This window comes from Populus alba, chromosome 11 (genome assembly GCF_005239225.2).
Source record: "Populus alba chromosome 11, ASM523922v2, whole genome shotgun sequence".
In the NCBI taxonomy this organism is placed as follows: domain Eukaryota; kingdom Viridiplantae; phylum Streptophyta; class Magnoliopsida; order Malpighiales; family Salicaceae; genus Populus; species Populus alba.
This window is the reverse complement of record NC_133294.1, coordinates 2401546-2421936: the sequence shown is the minus strand read 5'-3', so window position 1 is coordinate 2421936 and position 20391 is coordinate 2401546. Positions and strand designations below refer to the sequence as shown.

At 35.5% G+C, this 20391-nt stretch overlaps 2 protein-coding genes across 2 annotated transcripts; both read left to right on the top strand.

Annotated features, from left to right (window-relative positions):
• The first annotated feature begins 3209 nt into the window (after positions 1 to 3209).
• Positions 3210 to 4655, top strand: LOC118031916 (cysteine-rich repeat secretory protein 38). Its single transcript, XM_035036429.2, has 2 exons — positions 3210 to 4173; positions 4293 to 4655. Exons 1-2 carry the CDS (start codon positions 3348 to 3350, stop codon positions 4373 to 4375), a joined length of 909 nt encoding a protein of 302 aa, XP_034892320.1. The 5' UTR covers positions 3210 to 3347; the 3' UTR covers positions 4376 to 4655.
• Positions 4656 to 16091: 11436 nt separating this feature from the next.
• Positions 16092 to 18605, top strand: LOC118031918 (cysteine-rich receptor-like protein kinase 29). Its single transcript, XM_035036432.2, has 6 exons — positions 16092 to 16226; positions 16476 to 16597; positions 16706 to 16916; positions 17008 to 17245; positions 17774 to 17924; positions 17999 to 18605. The coding sequence occupies exons 2-6, from the start codon at positions 16487 to 16489 to the stop codon at positions 18335 to 18337; spliced, it is 1050 nt and encodes a 349-aa protein (XP_034892323.2). The 5' UTR covers positions 16092 to 16226; positions 16476 to 16486; the 3' UTR covers positions 18338 to 18605.
• The last annotated feature ends 1786 nt before the right edge of the window (positions 18606 to 20391 follow it).

Here is a 20391-nt window from a genome sequence, read left to right as displayed (position 1 = left end):
TCAAAATTGCTCATCAACTAATCAGTCCTACTGCCCTACATAATTAGTCACGACTCAGTTTCGGTTGATAACCCATATCTAGAGTTCTACATCTTCAAATTGAGCAAGACCAGTTTCCTTGGTTAGCTAACATTCAAATCTAAAATTTCTATAAGGAATCCAATCCTAATTCCCTTATCCTCCTATCCAAAATCTCACCGAAATTCAGGAGACAAGTCTGTCCAGATTTGTCCCCCTCTCCCCTTCACACAATACTTTCATAAACTACATACCACAAACATAAATTAACTTAATCTCAACAATAAGTACTTGTTCTCCAATTTATGTCTAATAACCCTAACCTATGATTCAATATAAAGACATCAATTCTTTATCAAATTTTAAAATGATTTTTTTTTAAGATCATGTTCAACCAGTTAAAGATTTTCAACTCCCTCCTTTCTTTTCTTCTTGTTAAATTTCTTGGTAATCCTTTGCTCTCAAGTGTTTATCCTATCTATAAGCTCTAAATCTTGGATGGGCTCTTGAAATGTTAGTGTTTTTCTCTTGATTTGTCAAGAATGGGTATAAAACTCCCTATCTTCTCTCCTTATGGTTCCTGCAGATTTTGTTTTGGTGAGGAGAGAGTATTTATACTCTATATTTTCCCTTATTTGCATTTAGGCCCCCTTTTTCCTTTAAGTGTATTTTTTTTCTCTTCAATTAAATCCAACCCTCAACAATACCGGGTTCATTATAATATCTTGAATTATTTCACCCATAAATTCATATTAAAAAATTTCTGAATTCCTATTTTTTATTTAACCATATGCATGAATTCCTTCACTTTTATTTATGTATTTTTCTTGGGGTTTACAAGAAATTATTTTATCAACAATAATAAGTCATATAAAAATGAATTTCATAATAAATTTCAAAATCCTATTAAACTTACATCAATATAGATAAGTCACAATTTAATAAATATGTTTTATCATGGAGGTGGTGGTGGAAACGAACCAGGACAATCCATCATAAGATGAGACTAGTATATGGTGGTCGAGATATAGATCGATATTCTGGTATAGACAGGGGATACATAGATATCGTCATCTGCAGAGCCACATGTGACGGCATAGATGAAGCCATAGGTGTCGACATACCTTGGTCCATATTTGATGCCTAAGCTTGGTATCCCATGTTACTAAGAAATTTTTTGACGGAAGTCATCTCTTGTTGTAGTGATAAAATATGACCTTCTCTTGCCTTTATTTGCTCTTTCAATGCCTGAATTGATGAACAATTAGGTGTTGACTCCATTGTATAGGATTGTGATGAAGTACTCGTACTAACCATGGATTTCGGTATAGCAAGCGCACCATATATTCCACCTTTTGTAACTCTTACAATCACAAACCAAGCTACTCCATCAAATGAAAGATGATTTTTCCAATCAGTTTCATATCTTGAAATCATCTTCTTTTTATAATTCTCCTACAAGAAAATTAAATGTAATAATAAATTGATTTTAATTTTAAATAATAATTAAATTACATAAAAAAAGTACTTACAGTAACTTTTTAAAAAGTTACTTGTTATCTAGGAATGTTTCATGCTGCTTGGCACTATGATGCCACATTGACAACACATTATCTCATATAGGTTCTTTTCCACCTGTTTTTTTCTTGTTATCAACTAAAAACAAATATTAGAAAATATAATATAAAAATTTCAAGTCTATTATAAGAAATAAAAAAAAAATTATTGTCATGCTAGTTCGATATGATCTCTCTCTCCCCCTTAACTTTTGCTAAATCATTTACCCATACAACATTGGAATACTAAAGTGTTTACAATAATAATAATAAAAGTAATCATGAACTAAAAGATATGTATATTAGATAATATTTTTTTAAAATATTGATATAATAAATTATTGAATAACATTTTTTTAAAATATAATAATAATAATATATTATATTGACCCGAGTTAAACTATCGCATCTAAATACCTTCAAGTTTAGAAATTATGAAGGAAAAATCTCAAAATTTTGGTTTAATTTTTCAAGATCTAATATGGGGAGCTTCTATTCCGGTAAAATTTTCAGTGAACAAAAGGAAATTATTTTTTAACTTTTTCAAGAATATGTATTGAGAGAGAGAAAAAAAACAGAGGATCCAAATGTGAATAAATTTGAGATAAAGGACTGAACTGAATTATATGTACGAAATTAGACTTATTTACTAAGGGATACTCCACCATTGACCAATATTTAATGTTGCTAGAGGATATACTAGGGTGGCCAAAGATTATATATCATTTAATTTATTTGATTACTAATATTGTTTAGGTAGAAGTAAAAGAAGAAATGACCTATAATTTTAAAAATTATAAAGTCAAAATTTCAAAATTTTGGTTTAATTTTTCATGATCTAACATGTTGAGCTTATATATATTCCGATACAATAATTTTGGTTTTGAATTTCAAACACTGCTGTGGGCATTCTTGTCGTTCTGATTTCTTTTCTGAGGAAGTGGACCAACAATTCTGCGTTTCTCCAAGAATATTCATATTAACAAGTCTTCAAACCAAACAACTAGTTCCATGTGAACGAGTCTATTGTCTTTATTGTGGAAGGCAATGCCACATGTCTTCCACGAGTCTTTGCAGAGTATTTGAAATTTCCACTTTTTTCTGAAAAGATGGGGGACCAATCCATTTTTTCCATAGAAATTAAGCAGTCAAAAAAGAGACCAACCGAAAATTTCACACGGAGATAGTAATCATTTCCCTTCCACTACTTGGATAATTATGAAATTAAAAACCGTTGCATGTGTATTAAGGAATCAAGTTTTCTCAACTTTGGTGAGAAAACAATAACTCATTTGAGGTATTAAGGAAATTATAGAGGTAGCCTAAGAAAAATAAATATTTGACAAAGCCCTCTCACCTCACATTCAAGAAAATATTATTGAATCCACTTTTTATATCCGGAAGGCCCTTAATTGTAAGTTAAAATGATAATTAAATTAAAATCTTATAAAATTAAATAAAGCATGTAAAATTGGCATGATTATTTTTAGTTCTTGAATAATATTGGTTTTACTATTTAATTTAAATCAATTTTGTCTTGAGCTTCTATGTTAATATTCTTTTTTTTTTTTTTTTTTCCGAAGTCTGTCAAATTCGGTGAGGATACCGCCATATATTTAAGACTAACTTATTGAGACTTTTTAGTTTGAAGACTACCAATATTCTTGTATGCACAAGCCAGATTTATTTTGAATAATTCCCAGATGTTCAATAATTAGGAAGATCATTTCATATCACTGTACCAGATTCAGAGGCAGGCACAATTAAAAACCGATGGCTTCTTCCAGATTGCTTTTTTCTCTCTGTCTTCTGTTCGTGAAAGTTCTGGCTCTAGCTAAGGCACAGCAGCCAGCAGCCCAGCCTGTGCTGTTATATAAAGAATGTGTAGGAAAGGGCAACTACACCACGAACAGTACTTACCAGGCAAATCTCAATCAACTCCTCACCTCTATCTACACCAACACTGAAATAAACAATGGCTTTTACAACTTTTCCAACGGCCAAGACGCGGACACAGTCTATTCAATTGCACTGTGTAGACCGGATATCAGTCCTGGTGCCTGCCGCAGTTGCATAAGAAATGCTAGTGATTCCCTGGTAAGACTCTGTCCAAACTTTGTGGAGGCAATTGGAGGGTTAGATGATTGTATGGTGCGCTACACAAACCGCTCTATATTTAATCTCTTGGAAGAAGGACCTCGTTTTTGGGTGTATGATGTTCGAGTTAATGTCTCTGATGTAGTCGGGTTCAATCAGTCACGGATGACCTTGTTAGATAGGCTGAGAGATGAAGCAGCAGCAGGGAATTCTAGTTACAAGTATGCAATGGATCAAATAGCTGCCCCAAACTTTCAAACAATATATGCACTTGTACAGTGCACTCCTGATTTGACTCAGCAGCAATGCAGCGGTTGCCTGAATCAAGCTATCAAATTGATTCCAACATGCTGTTATAAGAGGCAAGGAGGGAGGGTGATTTCACCTAGCTGTCACTTTCGATATGAAAAGGACGCTTTCTATGATCTTTCAGTCCTTCCACCGCCACCACAAGCAACAGCAGATGCAGTGCCACCAAGAGCCAGTACCGCGGCCAAAATAGGTACTGCAGTAATCATTACAGAATATGTTAACAAATATGGAAAAATTTAACTGCTTCCAAATTTAATTCAGTTATGATAAAATGCTCTAATCACATGCAATTTTCTGATATTTTTGCAGCTAAAACATCGGCCATAGGTCAAACTACCATTGCCAACGTTTTGCCAATATTGCTACTTCTATGGTCCTTACAGCATGTATGAGCCGCTTGACAGATAGCAAGCCATCTACATCATGTTCACTTTCTTATTTTGCAGCCCCTTCTTCCTCGGATTAAAACAATAAATATAGTTGTTGTCTGTATTTGTTATGGACACAATAAATATAAATTTATTGTTGATTGGACAATCAGTTTTTATTTATTTTGAAGTTAATTTCTCTCTGAGAATCGTTGTTTTCACTTCTGGTAGTTTTACTTTGATGAGGATGATTGTTGTAAGCATTGTATTTGTAGCATTTCTGAATTATTAAATTGTGTTTGAATCAAGGATCTCTTGTTTATTTCCTTTATGAAATTATACCTCTTGTGATGGGAAGAATTGTATGACAAAATAACTCCAAGGGGATTGCATTTGCATTAATTATGAGGCTTGAGGGAACTGGGAAACTCCAGTGATATATTATCTATTTGGTTGTTGGGCTTTTAGCTCAAGTTTCTTAAAAAAGTTCGTTCTTTTAGTTTTCAAACTCCAGCAAACCCTTTGGGGCCAATCCATATTCTTACTCGATTGAATTGATTCGGCGACTTGCTGACTTGAAATTTGATTTGGTAGGGTTTGTTTTTAATTTTTATACCAAAATGACATTGTTTATTTAAATAAAAAAAAATCTTGAAAGGATATTGTTTTAAGGGTTTTTTTAAATTATAATATGGGTTAACTTGACAACTTTTAGATCAACTCGCTCAAGTACCCTTAACCTTAGTCTAGGGCTGTATCAACTCCTGAACCGGTCCGTCTTTCATCATCATGAGAAAGAAATGTGCTGGTCAGAACAAACCAGTGAAGCTCCAGGAAATGCTTTTTGTTCATGTTAGGAAAAGCGGAAACTCATATGCAGATTTATTAGAAAATAAAATCTCTGCCATTCCTTCTGATCTCATTGCAATGGTCAATCTGTAAATTAAAATGATATTTTATAGAGATCCTGTATTTAATTTAGAATGATTAATTCAATTTTATAGAAATCCATGCACATAACTTAAAACGTTTGCATACAGTTTGCTTAGCCGTTAGCTAAAATTTGAATTGTTTTTGTTTTAAAATTTTTAAATATTTTTAAATTGATGTGTTAATATTAATAATTTTTTTTAAAAAAATTATTTTAATATATTTTAATATAAAAAATATTTTAAAAAATAATTACTGCTATAATCTCAAACACCTCATTCACGTATTCACATAAGAGCTGGAGTTAATTATTGACGAGAAATTCATAAGCTTTAAAATAACAAATAGATATTACCTTTCAAAAACTACAAAGTAAATCAACATACGTCTCTTAATGTTAGCTTTGGTTCTAGACACTTACTAACCTATACATGTATATACAAAAGACAAGAAATGAGATATTTGAGGGTTTAGTCCATTGGTCCACTACAAGGCTTGCTTTTACGAATATCCTGGGTTCGATCTTTAAGAGTATCAGCTTGTCATCCCCGTGGTGCCTTACCTGCTTACTGAGCTTACAGGATATTCAGTAGGTCCTGGGATTAGTTGTGGTGCGCGTAAACTGGCCCGGACACCCAGGATCATAAAAAAAAAAAAAAAAGAAGACAAGAAATGAGTGAAGCCTTGAAGGCATAGGTTATTAGTATTCAATGCGGCTGGATCGAGGATATATATACGGGAGTGGTCAACGATTACATCATTTAATTTATTTGATTATTAAAGATTGTGTGGGTAGACAAAAATGAGAAGAAGAAAATGATCTCTATTTTTAACAATTATTATGTCGAAATTTCAAAGTTTTTATTTGATTATAAAATAATTTTGGTTTTGAATTTCCAACACTGCAATCTTGATTATAAAATAATATGGCTATTGTTGGCTGGACCAAATTTTTTTCCGTTAATGAAAAAAAATAAATTCAAATGATGATAGTATTTTTTAAATAAATAAGAGAAATTTGAATTAACTTAATTGAACTTCAATGAATTGTCACACTTTTGTTGAGCTTTAATCAAAGAATTTTGTCTTGATACAGTTCTGGGAATTTATGCCTCTGTTATTCGGAAAATAAAGAATGTGTAATTTCTACCATGCATGCTTTGTGACAAATGCAAACAAGTTTTAGGAATGTTAGCATGGCTCGAAATGTAAAGTATATATGGTAACCTGTGAATAGATTTCATTATGACAAGCTTAAAGAAAAATAGAAATTATGGAGCACTCACAAGTATATTAGAAAGAACTTTTATCATAGGAACGAGGTAAAGCAGGCTTTGTGTTAAATCTCAGGATACAACATGTATATGTGACCTTGCAAACAAAAGACAAAAATTGAGAGCATGTGACATACGAGTAGAAAAATGCAAAACTATACTACAACGTAGCTTCGACAATTATGTGAAACCTCAAAGGCATAGGATGGGCTAATTAAGGAGACATGGAGAGTAATATGGGTTCTTAATACTTGGTGTGACTATAGTATATACTAGGATGGTCAAAGATTACATCATATAATTAATTTATTTGATTACTAATGATTATGTAGGTAAACAAATAAAAAAGGAAGAAAGGAAAACGACCTTTAATTTCAATAATTACCAAGTAAAAGTTTCAAAATCTTTGTTTATTTTTTCATGATCTAATATGGTGAGCTTCTATATATTCCTATAAAATTCTATGTGAAAAATAGGGAAAGTATTTTTAAATATTTCGATGAAGAATTGATAAGAAGAGAAGTATTAATCTTATTGCTCCATTACGTTTTCAAGTGATGTATATCAGATGCCTTGAGATGTGCTTGTTAGTTACAGAATTCAGATTTGAAAAGATTTAAACATGGCTAACTTTAGACTCCTGGATTGATGAGCCTTTTCGAGAACATACATTCGAGAGAGAGAAAGAGAAAAGAGGATGCAATTGTGAATAAATTTGAGAAAAAGGGACTGAACTGAATTATATGTACAAAATTGGACTTAAAATACTCGGGGAGACTTCGCCATTGACCAAAGACTCCATTTATTCCATGTTTTGAATTTTCAACTCTGCTGTGTGTCATCTTGTACGTAGTTCCATTAATTGTTTCTGAGGAATTGGACAGGCAATTTTGTGTTTCTCCATGAATATTAATTCAGGTCGCCAAGTCTTCAAACCAAACAAGGAGTTCCTAGCGACAGAGTCTTCAAACCAAATGACTTTTGTATCAGCCAATGGCAGCATCCAAAGTCATCATTTCACTTGTAGCATTCTTTTTGTGATTATTAATTAATATTTAATGTTGCTACAAGTTAGCTTGGAAAATATGTGAAACATTAAAGGCATCCTACACTACAAGCTAGCTTTGAAAAATATGTGAAACATTAAAGGCATAGGATGGGCTAATTAAGGAGACATGTAGAGTAAGTTTATTAAACAATATTTAATGTTGCTAGGGGATATACTAGGGTGTCCAAAGATTATATCATTTAATTTATTTGATTACTAATATTGTTTAGGTAGAAGTAAAAGAAGAAATGACCTATAATTTTAAAAATTATCAAGTCAAAATTTCAAAATTTTGGTTTAATTTTTCATGATCTAATATGGTGAGCTTATATTCCGATAAAATAATTTTGGTTTTGAATTTCAAACACTGCTGTGGGCATTCTTGTCGTTCTGATTTCTTTTCTGAGGAAGTGGACCAACAATTCTGCGTTTCTCCAAGAATATTCATATTAACAAGTCTTCAAACCAAACAACTAGTTCCATGTGAACGAGTCTATTGTCTTTATTGTGGAAGGCAATGTCACATGTCTTCCACGAGTCTTTGCAGAGTATTTGAAATTTCCACATTTTTCTGAAAAGATGGGGGACCAATCCCTTTTTTCCATAGAAATTAAGCAGTCAAAAAATAGACCAACCGAAAATTTCACACGGAGATAGTAATCATTTCCCTTCCAATACTTGGATATTTATGAAATTAAAAACCGTTGCATGTGTATTAAGGAATCAAGTTTTCTGCACTTTGGTGAGAAAACAATTTTTCTTTTCTCAAGGGTAGAATACAATTACTCATTTGAGGTATTAAGGAAATTATAGAGGTAATCTAAGAAAAACAAATATTTGACAAAGCCCTCTGGTGTAATTGCTCTCTGCTGCAACCTCTCGTTGCTTACAATGAAAACAATAAACTAATGCAGAATCTCTTTGTAGAGGAATCACTCCTGAATTTGTATTTAAGAATAGCAAATTGCTTGATTACAAAAACTGTCATTTCTTATGTTATGTTCCCCTCTTAAATACCCTCTATTTAATGAATTATAATCTAATACGTAATTGAACTCTAATCCTAGTCTAACTAGGAAACTGCCAGCTAACTAAAATAATAACTACAGCTAGACTAAGAAATAATAACTACAGCTAGTAAGCTTTCACGGTTCCTTGGTTTCCCATGTTTCTGTCTTCCAGTAGTCTTTGTGTGTTACAAGGTTCCTTCCTCTGTCTCCTCCTGATTTGCATCAATTGCTAACTCCTCTGAAGAACTTGCCTCTGGCAAGTTATGGTGAACATAGGCAGTAAACAATTCTGGGTGCAGACGCTGAAGCTCAGTACCTTTGACCCATGCAGAGTCGGATAGGGGTCGATGTCGCCAGTGGACCAAAAATTTGTAATATCCCCCGCGACGCGTAGAAACGAACTGGTGATCCATGATTGAGGCAATGTCCTCTTGTGGTGTGGTGGTTGTAGAGACTTTAGGGAGGTACGCTGGCATTTCCTCTGTTCTGGAAGTATGACTTGAAACATCTTCATCACTTTTAAAGGCAGTAATGTCTTCAATGTTGAAAACTGGACTAATGCCAAATTCAGAAGGTAGGTCTATGACATAGGCATTGTTGCCTAATTTCTTAAGAATACGAAAAGGACCCGCACGACGTGCGTGTAGTTTAGAGAAACTTCCTGAAGGAAATCTTTCTGGTTTGAGACGAACCAGCACCATGTCACCACTGTGAAATTGTTTGTCCTTGCGCCTAACATTGGCAGAGGCGGCGTATGCTTCAGTATTAAGTGACAGACGTCTTTTGACCTCTGTATGAACATCTCTTATGTATTCTGAAAAATCCAAGCCAGCTTCACTTGGTCTTGGAGGCAAGGGTAGTGGTTTGAGATCCATGGGGGTGTAGGGTCGTCTCCCATATACTGCTTCAAATGGTGTGTGTCCTGTAGATCTATTAACAGAATTATTAATAGCAAACTCTGCTTGTGGGAGCACAAGGTCCCAGCTGGTTGCATGATCTGCAATGAGGCAACGTAGCAGGTTTCCCAAACTTCTGTTGAGGACTTCAGTCTGGCCATCTGTCTGCGGGTGGAATGCGCTGGAAAACTTTAACTTTGTCCCCATTTTGGACCATAAAGTCTTCCAAAAATAGCTAACAAATTTGACATCTCTGTCAGACACAATGGAGAGGGGTACACCATGTAGTCTGATCACCTCTTGTAAGAATAAAACTGCTACTTTGGATGCATCAAAGGTCTTGTTGCAGGGGATGAAATGAGCCATTTTTGAGAATCTATCAACTACTACCATAACTGAATCATTTTGTCGCACAGTCCTGGGCAATCCGAGAACAAAATCCATGCTAATATGTTGCCATGGGTGGTCTGGGATTGGGAGGGGTGTGTAGAGTCCGGCTTGGTTTTTGGTTCCTTTGTTTAGTTGACAAATCCTGCACCTATCAACCACTTTGTGCACATCTTTACGCATTCGAGGCCAGTAGAACCGATCAGCAACTATGGCAAATGTCTTGTCATAGCCAAAATGTCCGGCCAATCCACCACTATGGAGTTCGATTATGATGAAGTCACGTAGTGAGCCTTTGGGGATGCAGAGCTTAGTACCACAAAATAAGTAATCATCCTTCAGTGAATAGTCTCCTCCAGTGATCGTGATTTTGGCTTGTAAATTGCTCCATATTGTGCCAAAATCATTGTCATCAGTGTATTGAGTCTTAATTTCTTCGAAGCCAGTAGTATGAGCTGAGAACATTTGTAGCAGGTGGGGTCGTCGACTTAGTGCATCTGCCACTTTGTTTTCTGTCCCTGCTTTGTGTTTGATGATGAAATCAAATTGTTGCAGATATGTTGTCCAACGAGAATGCCTTGGGTTGAGTTTGCTTTGAGAGCCAAGGTGTTTCAAAGAGTCATGATCTGTGTAAAGGATAAATTCTCTATGGATCAGGTAAGGACGCCAATGTTTAATTGTCTGAATCAAGGCATAAAATTCCATGTCGTATGTTGAATATCTCTGACGAGTATCATTGAGCTTTTCACTGTAAAAAGCGATTGGATGTCCTTCTTGACTTAGAACCCCCCCGATTCCTATATGTGAAGCATCACAGGCGACTTCAAAGAGTTTGGAGAAATCAGGGAGTCTTAGTACTGGTGCATTCCCTAGCTTATCCTTGATGTCAGCAAAGGCTTTGTTTGCTGCTGTTGTCCATTTGAAATTGGTACCCTTTAGGCATTCAGTTATTGGGGCCATGATAGTGCTGAAATTACGGATAAAACGTCGATAAAATGTAGCTAGGCCATGAAAGCTACGGACCTCAGAGACATTTTGAGGTGTTGGCCAATTCTGAATGGCTTGTATTTTTGCGGGATCCACTTCAACACCTTTGCTGGAAATGATAAAGCCTAGAAAATAGACTTTCTTCTTCAGGAATGAACATTTGGCATGATTAATATAGAGTTGCTCTGCTTGTAATGTTGTTAAGACTTGCTCCACATGTGCTAAGTGATCCTGCAAACAGTTGCTGAAAATTAAGATATCATCAAAGTATACCACAACACATTTTCCCAGGAATGGTTTGAGAATTTGTGTCATAACACGCATGAAGGTGCTTGGTGCATTGGTTAATCCGAAGGGCATGACTAGCCATTCAAATAGCCCCTCTTTTGTTTTGAATGCTGTCTTCCATTCGTCTCCAGGACGAATGCGAATTTGATGATATCCGCTACGTAGATCAATTTTGGTAAAAATAGAGGCGCCGTTTAGTAAGTCCAACATGTCATCCAGCCGGGGGATTGGGAATCGGTATTTGACTGTTATTTTATTAATTGCTCGACTGTCAACACACATCCTCCAGCTTCCATCTTTTTTTGGTGTGAGCAGTACTGGAACTGCGCAGGGACTAAGGCTCTCTCGGATGAATCCTCTGTCCATTAGCTGCTGGACCTGTCGGTTGAGCTCCTCATTCTCCGCAGGGCTCATCCTGTAATGGGGTAAATTGGGTAAAGATGACCCTGGGATGAGATCAATTGCGTGCTGTACATCCCGCATTGGTGGCAGTTGGTGGGGCATCTCATCTGGCATGATGTCTTGGAATTTTTTCAGTATGGATGCTAGCTCCTTGGGCACTAGGCCATCAGTTTGTTTCACTTCACGCCTTACTACAAACAACAACATTTGTTCGCCATTGACAGCTTGAGAGAACTGCCTCATATTTAATACTGGCACCTGTTTTTGTGTTGTTTCAAATTCTGCAATTGGTAGTGGGACTAGGACTAGCCTCTTGCCTTTAAACTGGAAAGAGTAGGTATTGGTGTAACCATTATAAGAGACTCTTCTGTCGTAAAGCCATGGGCGTCCCAATAACATGTGGCAGACGGTCATTGGAATGATATCACACCATGCTTCATCTACATACTCTCTTCCTAATGAGAACTGTATTAGGCAACGGTGTTTGACTAAGACTGAGTTGTGTTCATTAACCCAACTTATTCGGTAGGGAGATGGGTGTGTCTCGGTCTTCAAATGTAGTCGTTCTACTGCGGTTTCAGAGATTACATTCATACCACTGCCGTTATCGATTATCACATTGAGTGCTCTGCCCCCATGTTCTAGTCGCGTATGGAAGATGTTGGTGCGCAACCAGTCCTGATTTGTTCTGAGTTCAGTTTTATTTCCTGTTAATATTCGATGAATAACACAGCTTGGAAGATCAGAAGCGTCCAGGTGTTCCTCCTTCTCAGTTGCAAGGTCTTCAATTTTCTCTCCTTCCGCCTCCCCCATTACTGTTAGTTCTTTTTCACATATAAAGGCAAGCTTCTTATCTCTGGTGGGGCACACCACAGCATAGTGTCCGAATCCTTTGCATTTGTAGCACTGTGGACCATCACTTGTAACCTTTGCTTTTCCTCTTTGTTCTCCCAGTATTGAGCCACTTGATCTGTCATATGGTAAGTGTGGTTTTTGGATGGAAAAGTTTGTCGAATGTCCTGGTTTTCCCTCCATTGGCATGACTTTCTTTCCGGTTGTGGTCCCTAATTGTTTCTCAATACGCAGTGCCAGTTGGTATGCTTCTTCCACCGTGATGAGTCTTGCGATTAGCATTTCTTTGTATAGTTCCCCACGTAGGCCATTGCGATATCGGGCTAGTGTCTGTTGATCGGTCTCTGTAATCCTGCTACGAACCGTCAATTCATGGAACCTATCTGTATATTGATCTACTGTTAAGGCCCCTTGCCTTAGTTGCAGCATTTCTTCAAACATCATTTGTTCATAATCAATTGGTAAATATTTCTCTTTCAATCGTTCCTTCATCTCCTCCCAGTTTGAGATTGGTGGGCGTTGAGTTCGTCGCAGTTGTTCTTCTACGCTTCCCCACCAGACACGAGCATGTCCCTTTAATTTCATCCTGATATACCGGACTTTTCGGTCTTCCGATACATCAAACCAATCAAAGTAGTCTTCAATGGTAATTAGCCAATCTTCGAAAGCATGTGATTCCAGTTTGCCATAGAAGTCAGGCACATCCACCTTCATTCGCTTGGTGAGTTCATCGATTGGTTGAGTCTCCAGTCCTCGCCTGTTACGGTGTCGTGGAAGTTCTTCTCTGTTATGGTGCAGGTGCTGTGGAACCTCTTCTCTGTGATGTTGTAGTCGGTGGTGTTGGGGTTCAACATCTTTATATTCAGCGTCCAGATTTTCCCCTGGTGCCTCTTCACGAAATTGTCCACGCCCCCTTCTATTGGGAGACCTTGCTCTACGTTCATCCACAGCATCCATTCGGTTAGCAAGCTGTTCTAACATAGTGGTGATATGGATGATTTGTTGCTGTAAGTCTGTATGTTCGCATGGGGAATTAGTAGGGGCTGAGCTGTTTGACATTGGATAGGAATTACCACTCCAGGTTACAGTCATGAACCGCTCTGATACCAATTTGGTGTAATTGCTCTCTGCTGCAACCTCTCGTTGCTTACAATGAAAACAATAAACTAATGTAGAATCTCTCTGTAGAGGAATCACTCCTGAATTTGTATTTAAGAATAGCAAATTGCTTGATTACAAAAACTGTCGTTTCTTATATTATGTTCCCCTCTTAAATACCATCTATTTAATGAATTATAATCTAATACGTAATTGAACTCTAATCCTAGTCTAACTAGGAAACTGCCAGCTAACTAAAATAATAACTACAGCTAGACTAAGAAATAATAACTACAGCTAGTAAGCTTTCACGGTTCCTTGGTTTCCCATGTTTCTGTCTTCCAGTAGTCTTTGTGTGTTACAAGGTTCCTTCCTCTGTCTCCTCCTGATTTGCATCACCCTCTCACCTCACATTCAAGAAAATATTATTGAATCCACTTTTTATATCCGAAAAGCCCTTAATTGTAAGTTAAAAGGATAATTAAATTAAAATCTTATGAAATTAAATAAAGCATGTAAAATTGGCATGATTATTTTTAGTTCTTGAATAATATTGGTTTTACTATTTAATTTAAGTCAATTATGTCTTGAGCTTCTATGTTAATATTCTTCTTGTTTTTTTTTCAAAGTCTGTCAAATTCGGTGAGGATACCGCCATATCTTTTCTCATCCTACTCCTATGTATTGTGACAACAAGAGTTCTATTTAGATCGCTCACAAATCGGTTTTTCATGAGCGAACTAAACACATTGAGATCGATTGTCATCTTACTTGTCATCGTCTCAAGCATGACACCATTACTTTACCTTTTATTTCTTTTTCCTTGCAGATTGTAGATTTCTTTACGAAGACGCATTCAATCTCTCGTTTTTGTTTTCTAGTTGGAAAACTTTCGATGCTCGTAACTTCTGCATTGTGAGTTTAAGGGGAGATGTTAAATAATATTTATGTTAAGACTAAGCAATTATAATATACAGATTATTCAGAATTTTAGCTTCTTTTTGTGTTTGATCTTAATTATTTCAACAGGTAAGTCTTCAAACCAAACAAGGAGTTCCATGTGACCGAGTCCGTTGCCTTTAGTGATAGCCAAAGAGTTCAAGTCTTCAACGAGTCTTTCAAAAAATGGGGGACCAAACCATTTATTCCGTAGAAATTAGGCAGGTAGAGAGTAGACCAACAGAAAAGTCACCATTTCACTCGGAGATTGCCCACCCAGTACCTGTGCGATGCTTGAAACTATAAGGAATCCTACTGCCACTCAATAAAAATCACAAAGAGAAAGTGAGGTTCTGCAATGGCTATGGCAGCATCAAAATTGCTTTTCTTTTTTTGTCCCATTTTCATTAACCTTCTTGTCCTCTCTATTGCACAAGCAGATCCACTTTATCATTTTTGTTCAGAAACTGGTAACTTCACTAACAGTAGTGTCTACAAATCAAACCTGATGAAGTAATATTTTTATTTGAATTTTTGGTTGTGAATAATATTTTTGGTTTTGAATTTCCAACACTGCTGTGGGCAATCTTGTCATTCCAATTTATTTTTTTGAGGAAGTGGACAAACAATTATGTGTTTCTCTAAGAATATTCATATTGACAAGTCTTCAAACCAAACAACTAGTTGCATGTGAGCGGGTCTGTTGTCTTTTTGTGATAGGCAATGTGTACCAAGGAAACAAGTTTTCTCAACTTTGGTGAGAAAACAATTTTTCTTTTCTCAAGGGTAGAATACAACAAGTGATTTGAGGTATTAAGGAAATTATAGAGGTAACCTAAGAAAAATAAATATTTGACAAAGCCCTCTCACCTCACATTCAAGAAAATATTATTGAATCCACTTTTTATATCCGGAAGGCCCTTAATTGTAAGTTAAAATGATAATTAAATTAAAATCTTATGAAATTAAATAAAGCATGTAAAATTGGCATGATTATTTTTAGTTCTTGAATAATATTGGTTTTACTATTTAATTTAAATCAATTTTGTCTTGAGCTTCCATGTTAATATTCTTTTTTTTTTTCAAAGTCTGTCAAATTCGGTGAGGATACCGCCATAACTTTAAGACAAACAATATATGCACTTGTACAGTGTACTCCGGATTTATCTCCTTCGGAATGCAGGGATTGCCTGTATAATGCTTCAGGACTTATTCCAGAGTGTTGTAATGCAAGACAAGGAGGAAGAGTTATTTATCCAAGCTGTAATTTCAGGTATGAGATAGACCGTTTCTATGACCCTTCGAGTAATTCAATCCCACCACCACCAGATTCAACTTCGAACAATTCAATTCCATCACCACCAGCTTCAACTTCACAAGGTATGCGCACAACTTAAAGCATGACTAGATGAAATACTTTTCTTCAACTATTTTGAATTTGAGTATGTGGGTTTAGGCTGTTAAAGATTCGATTCAATTAAGGATCTATTCCCAGCAATTTAGAAGTTAACCTTTTGATATTGACTTAACTTACTCTGTTACTACTTGTTAGTTATTAGACAAATCTATAAATTCAACCTAAACATGTGTAAATCAGATTTCATTTCTGGTTTTTAGGAAAGAAGGGCTTGAAGAGAAATGTCATCATCATCATTTCCATTGTTCCGATAGCTGTTTCTGTGATTCTTATAGTTTGCGTCTGCATCTTCTTAAGAGCTAGGAGGAAGCAGAAGGGGGAAGAGGAAGAGGAAGAGGAAGCTGAAGGTAATTTCTGAAGTTATTTGAAAGGTTAAGGACATAACGCGAAGCTTTTTAGCCTCTTAGAGTCCTCTTTTTATTGCTTACCATTCCTACACTCAATCTTAAGCTTTAAATTGCTGATGTTATGATAATTGATGGGAAATTCTGCTAGTGTTAAAATACACCATTTTTTACATGAAGATATGTTTCATTCAAGCTGTTCAGAGAAGCAGCCTTTTCATTTGCTTATGCGTTAGGATTACTTTGTTGTAGATTTAAATGAAATGGAAGATGTAGAATTGCTCCAACTTGATTTTGGCACTGTCAGAGCAGCAACTGGTAACTTCTCTGAGGATAATAAACTTGGACAAGGAGGATTTGGTGTCGTGTACAAGGTAAAGGAAAATCAATTGCCTGTCAAATATGATTCAATGTGAGACATTTGGTAATTTTGGACTAGATTCAATTTGTTCTAAACATTTCTGATTTTGACATGATTCCAGGGCACTCTGACGAGTGGACAAGATATAGCTGTAAAGAGATTGTCTAGGACATCAGGACAAGGAGAGATAGAATTCAAGAATGAGGTCATGTTAGTTGCCAAGCTTCAGCATCGGAATTTGGTTAGACTCCTGGGTTTCTGCTTCGAGAAAGAAGAAAGGATTCTTGTCTATGAGTTTCTCCCCAACTCAAGCCTCGACAACTTGATATTTGGTATATTCGTCATTTGATTCCTTGATCAAGTTTGAACATGTAATCTCCATGGTCAGTTCAGGTAATTGATCTGGTTCTAGTTGATTTTCAGATCCAGTCAAGCGTGTACTTCTAGATTGGGAAACCCTCTACGAAATCATAGATGGCATTGCAAGGGGGCTTCTTTACCTACATGAAGACTCTCGACTACGGATTATTCATCGTGATCTCAAAGCTGCTAACATTCTGCTGGATGAGAACATGAATCCAAAAATCGCAGATTTTGGAATGGCAAGAATGTTTGTTATGGATCAAGCTCAAGATAGCACGAGTAGAGTTGTTGGGACCTTGTGAGTATATACTGCCAGTCTGCCACAAATTTTCAAATTATAATAAATTGATTGGGAAAAAATGAAATAATTTATAGTAGATTTTCGTCGGCAGTCATTGTTTAAACTAGAATTAATCCAAATCTGATGTTTCCATGCAGCGGGTACATGGCTCCAGAATATGTTATCCGTGGACATTTCTCCGTTAAATCAGATGTATATAGCTTCGGTGTCTTAGTTTTAGAAATTTTCAAATTATAATAAATTGATTGGGAAAAAATGAAATAATTTATAGTAGATTTTCGGCAGTCATTGTTTAAACTAGAATTAATTCAAATCTGATGTTTCCATGCAGCGGGTACATGGCTCCAGAATATGTTATCCGTGGACATTTCTCCGTTAAATCAGATGTATATAGCTTCGGTGTCTTAGTTTTAGAAATTTTCAAATTATAATAAATTGATTGGGAAAAAATGAAATAATTTATAGTAGATTTTCGGCAGTCATTGTTTAAACTAGAATTAATCCAAATCTGATGTTTCCATGCAGCGGGTACATGGCTCCAGAATATGTTATCCGTGGACATTTCTCCGTTAAATCAGATGTATATAGCTTCGGTGTCTTAGTTTTAGAAATTGTTAGTGGTCGAAAGATTGGTGGCAGGGGCATAGGAGACGAAGGAGAGGACCTTCTAACCTATGTAAGTATCAACAGTGCTTAATTTTATTGATTCTGTTTGAATAATGTGCTTGAACTTTATCTAAATTTTTGCAGTCATGGAGAAAATGGAACGATGGGACACCTCTAGACATAATAGATCCTACCTTGATTGTTGGTCCAAGAAATGAAATTACGAGATGCATCATCATCGGATTACTCTGTGTTCAGGAAAAAGAAGCCCTCAGACCAACTATGGCTCAAGTTTCTATGATGCTTAGTAGCTACTCTGTCACTCTCGCAGCACCCTCAAAACCTGCATTTTTTATGCACAGGGAAGACTCGTTTCCGTCATCGGTGAATACTTCAAGGTTAATTGAGTCGGATGAATCCAGAACTAGATCTTCCCGGTGGTCTAACAATGAGGTTACCATCTCTGAGCTGGACCCTCGATAACATCCTAAGGTAAAGAGCAAGTTACTAAGCATGTTGGTGCTCCAACTTTGCTTCAACTTACTTGTTTTTTGATGGAAGCAGAAGCTGTGGTTTCTTGTTGGACTTGAAGCAAATGCTGTGGTGAAATAAATAGATGAAAAAGAATAAAAAAGAAGGGCCACATTAGATTTCGTGATTGTTCAATTACGTCCTTATTATATTTCTGAGATGCTTTTGGTAGCAATATTTGCTATATTTTATAGATTGAATGACAACCAATTAGGCAAAAGAGTAAAAAATCTTGGTTGATTGGCTGTGCAAATTCAAGCCAAGCCTGTTCTTCGGAGACCATACAGATATATTTAAAATAAACTAAACTATTCTTCGACTACACTTAAAAATAACTATAATCTGGTCCTAAAACAATCAATAATTAACAGAGAGATTAGATTATCGAATCCCAGATCTTACTCTTTCCCTCTATATATTTACATGCATCTAAAAGCTGGGGATCTGACATTTTTTCTCTCATAATTTTAGTTCTTTAAGAAAAAAGGGATATATAGTAGGCATGGGAGTATCTTTAGAAGAGGGCCAAGGTTCAAACCCAGCTATAGGCTTTGAAGGATCCTCAATTCCTGGTGTTAAAAGGCCTATCTTGGATAACAAGATTTAGTAGGTTTCATATCATGGGCTTTCCATGTCTGTGCGTGTCTTTATGAAGGCATAAAAGTTGGTATGAAGATGTCGACTCGCTTAGCCCTTCGTGTTTTCCAACACGTAGAAGAACAGACGATAAGAGGCCGGTTGTCTAGTTGATCAGTTCTTTAATTAAATGACAAGCCCACAAGCAAATTCATATGGGCTCTGCTACCATTTGAACATTGAATAGGGAGCCTATTTATTATTTTAAAATAAAAATATTGTTAATGTTATTATATATATATAAAGGTAAGAGGGTGTCTAATAATCGCATGTGAAGGGAATACCCAATAAATTTAGAATTAAACTAGATTATTACTTGTAGGGCTATGCTGTGGATCGAATTAATTTTTTTAATATAAAAAAATATTTAAATTGTGTTAATGTATTTTTTAGCTGAAAATAAATAAATTGTATAAGAATTGACTTGATAAATTATATGAAAAAAAAAAACAACTCAGATGACTGATAAAAAATATAATTGAACTTAAAAAATTAAAACAACTTTTTTAAAAAAATATTGAAATAAAAATATATTAGATCAACTTGAATGAACTCTAGTTAACTTGTTAAATTTTACTATAGAGGTCATGAGACCCTGATAACCCTATAGAAAGTAAAAAAAAAATTTATTAAATCTAATTCTCAATCAATCTAATATTGAAGGATGAAATCGAAAACAAGCTTCAACTAAAAAAAATTAGCTAAGTAAACTTAGATTAACTTATCAAATCTGGATCTTGAGAGGAAGGATATGGTTCAAGGGGCGGCTTGTCGTTAATGACTTACATCTCAATCCATTTACTTGTTTACCAAACATATTAATTTAATATTTTATAATAACATATCAAAATCAAACAACTGTAATAAACAGATCATCGTTTTTTATGGCAACAATCGATCACTTCGCTTTTTAAGGATACTTTTAGTATGCTGGATAGAATAAGATGGAATGAGACTGGACGACATAGAAACGAGTAAATGCATTGTGAATTTTTTGGTATACAAAGGATTGAACTATACAACCGTACGTGTTGCTTTATATTTGATAAGCCTACTATCCCACATAATAACATATTTGATGAGCCTTTTGTTGATCTTTGTATTTGATCTGTGTTATTCCCATTGTATGCCACTGCTCCCTTTATATCAAATAATCTCGTAAATTGTTAAAGACTCTCCGATTTATGACCTATGATAACAGTTGTTGCTTCATTGAATGTGCTTCACATCATACTTGCATACCTGAATCATTTTTCTGGCCTCCATGTTGACCAAGTTCACCTATAGTAATTCGTGTTCAAATCGACCATTAATTAAAGTGTCAAAAGCAATTTTCTCCCCCAAAATAGTAGCTATCTATGTTCAAGCAT

Excerpts from the sequence above, each read along its gene's own strand:
- LOC118031916 (XM_035036429.2), top strand. The coding sequence starts at position 3,348 with ATGGCTTCTTCCAGATTGCTTTTTTCTCTCTGTCTTCTGTTCGTGAAA. Across the intron at positions 4,174-4,292 it reads CAGTACCGCGGCCAAAATAG|CTAAAACATCGGCCATAGGT; the intron begins GTACTGCAGTAA and ends ATATTTTTGCAG.
- LOC118031918 (XM_035036432.2), top strand. The coding sequence starts at position 16,487 with ATGGAAGATGTAGAATTGCTCCAACTTGATTTTGGCACTGTCAGAGCA. Across the intron at positions 16,917-17,007 it reads CCTCGACAACTTGATATTTG|ATCCAGTCAAGCGTGTACTT; the intron begins GTATATTCGTCA and ends GTTGATTTTCAG. Across the intron at positions 17,925-17,998 it reads GAGAGGACCTTCTAACCTAT|TCATGGAGAAAATGGAACGA; the intron begins GTAAGTATCAAC and ends AAATTTTTGCAG.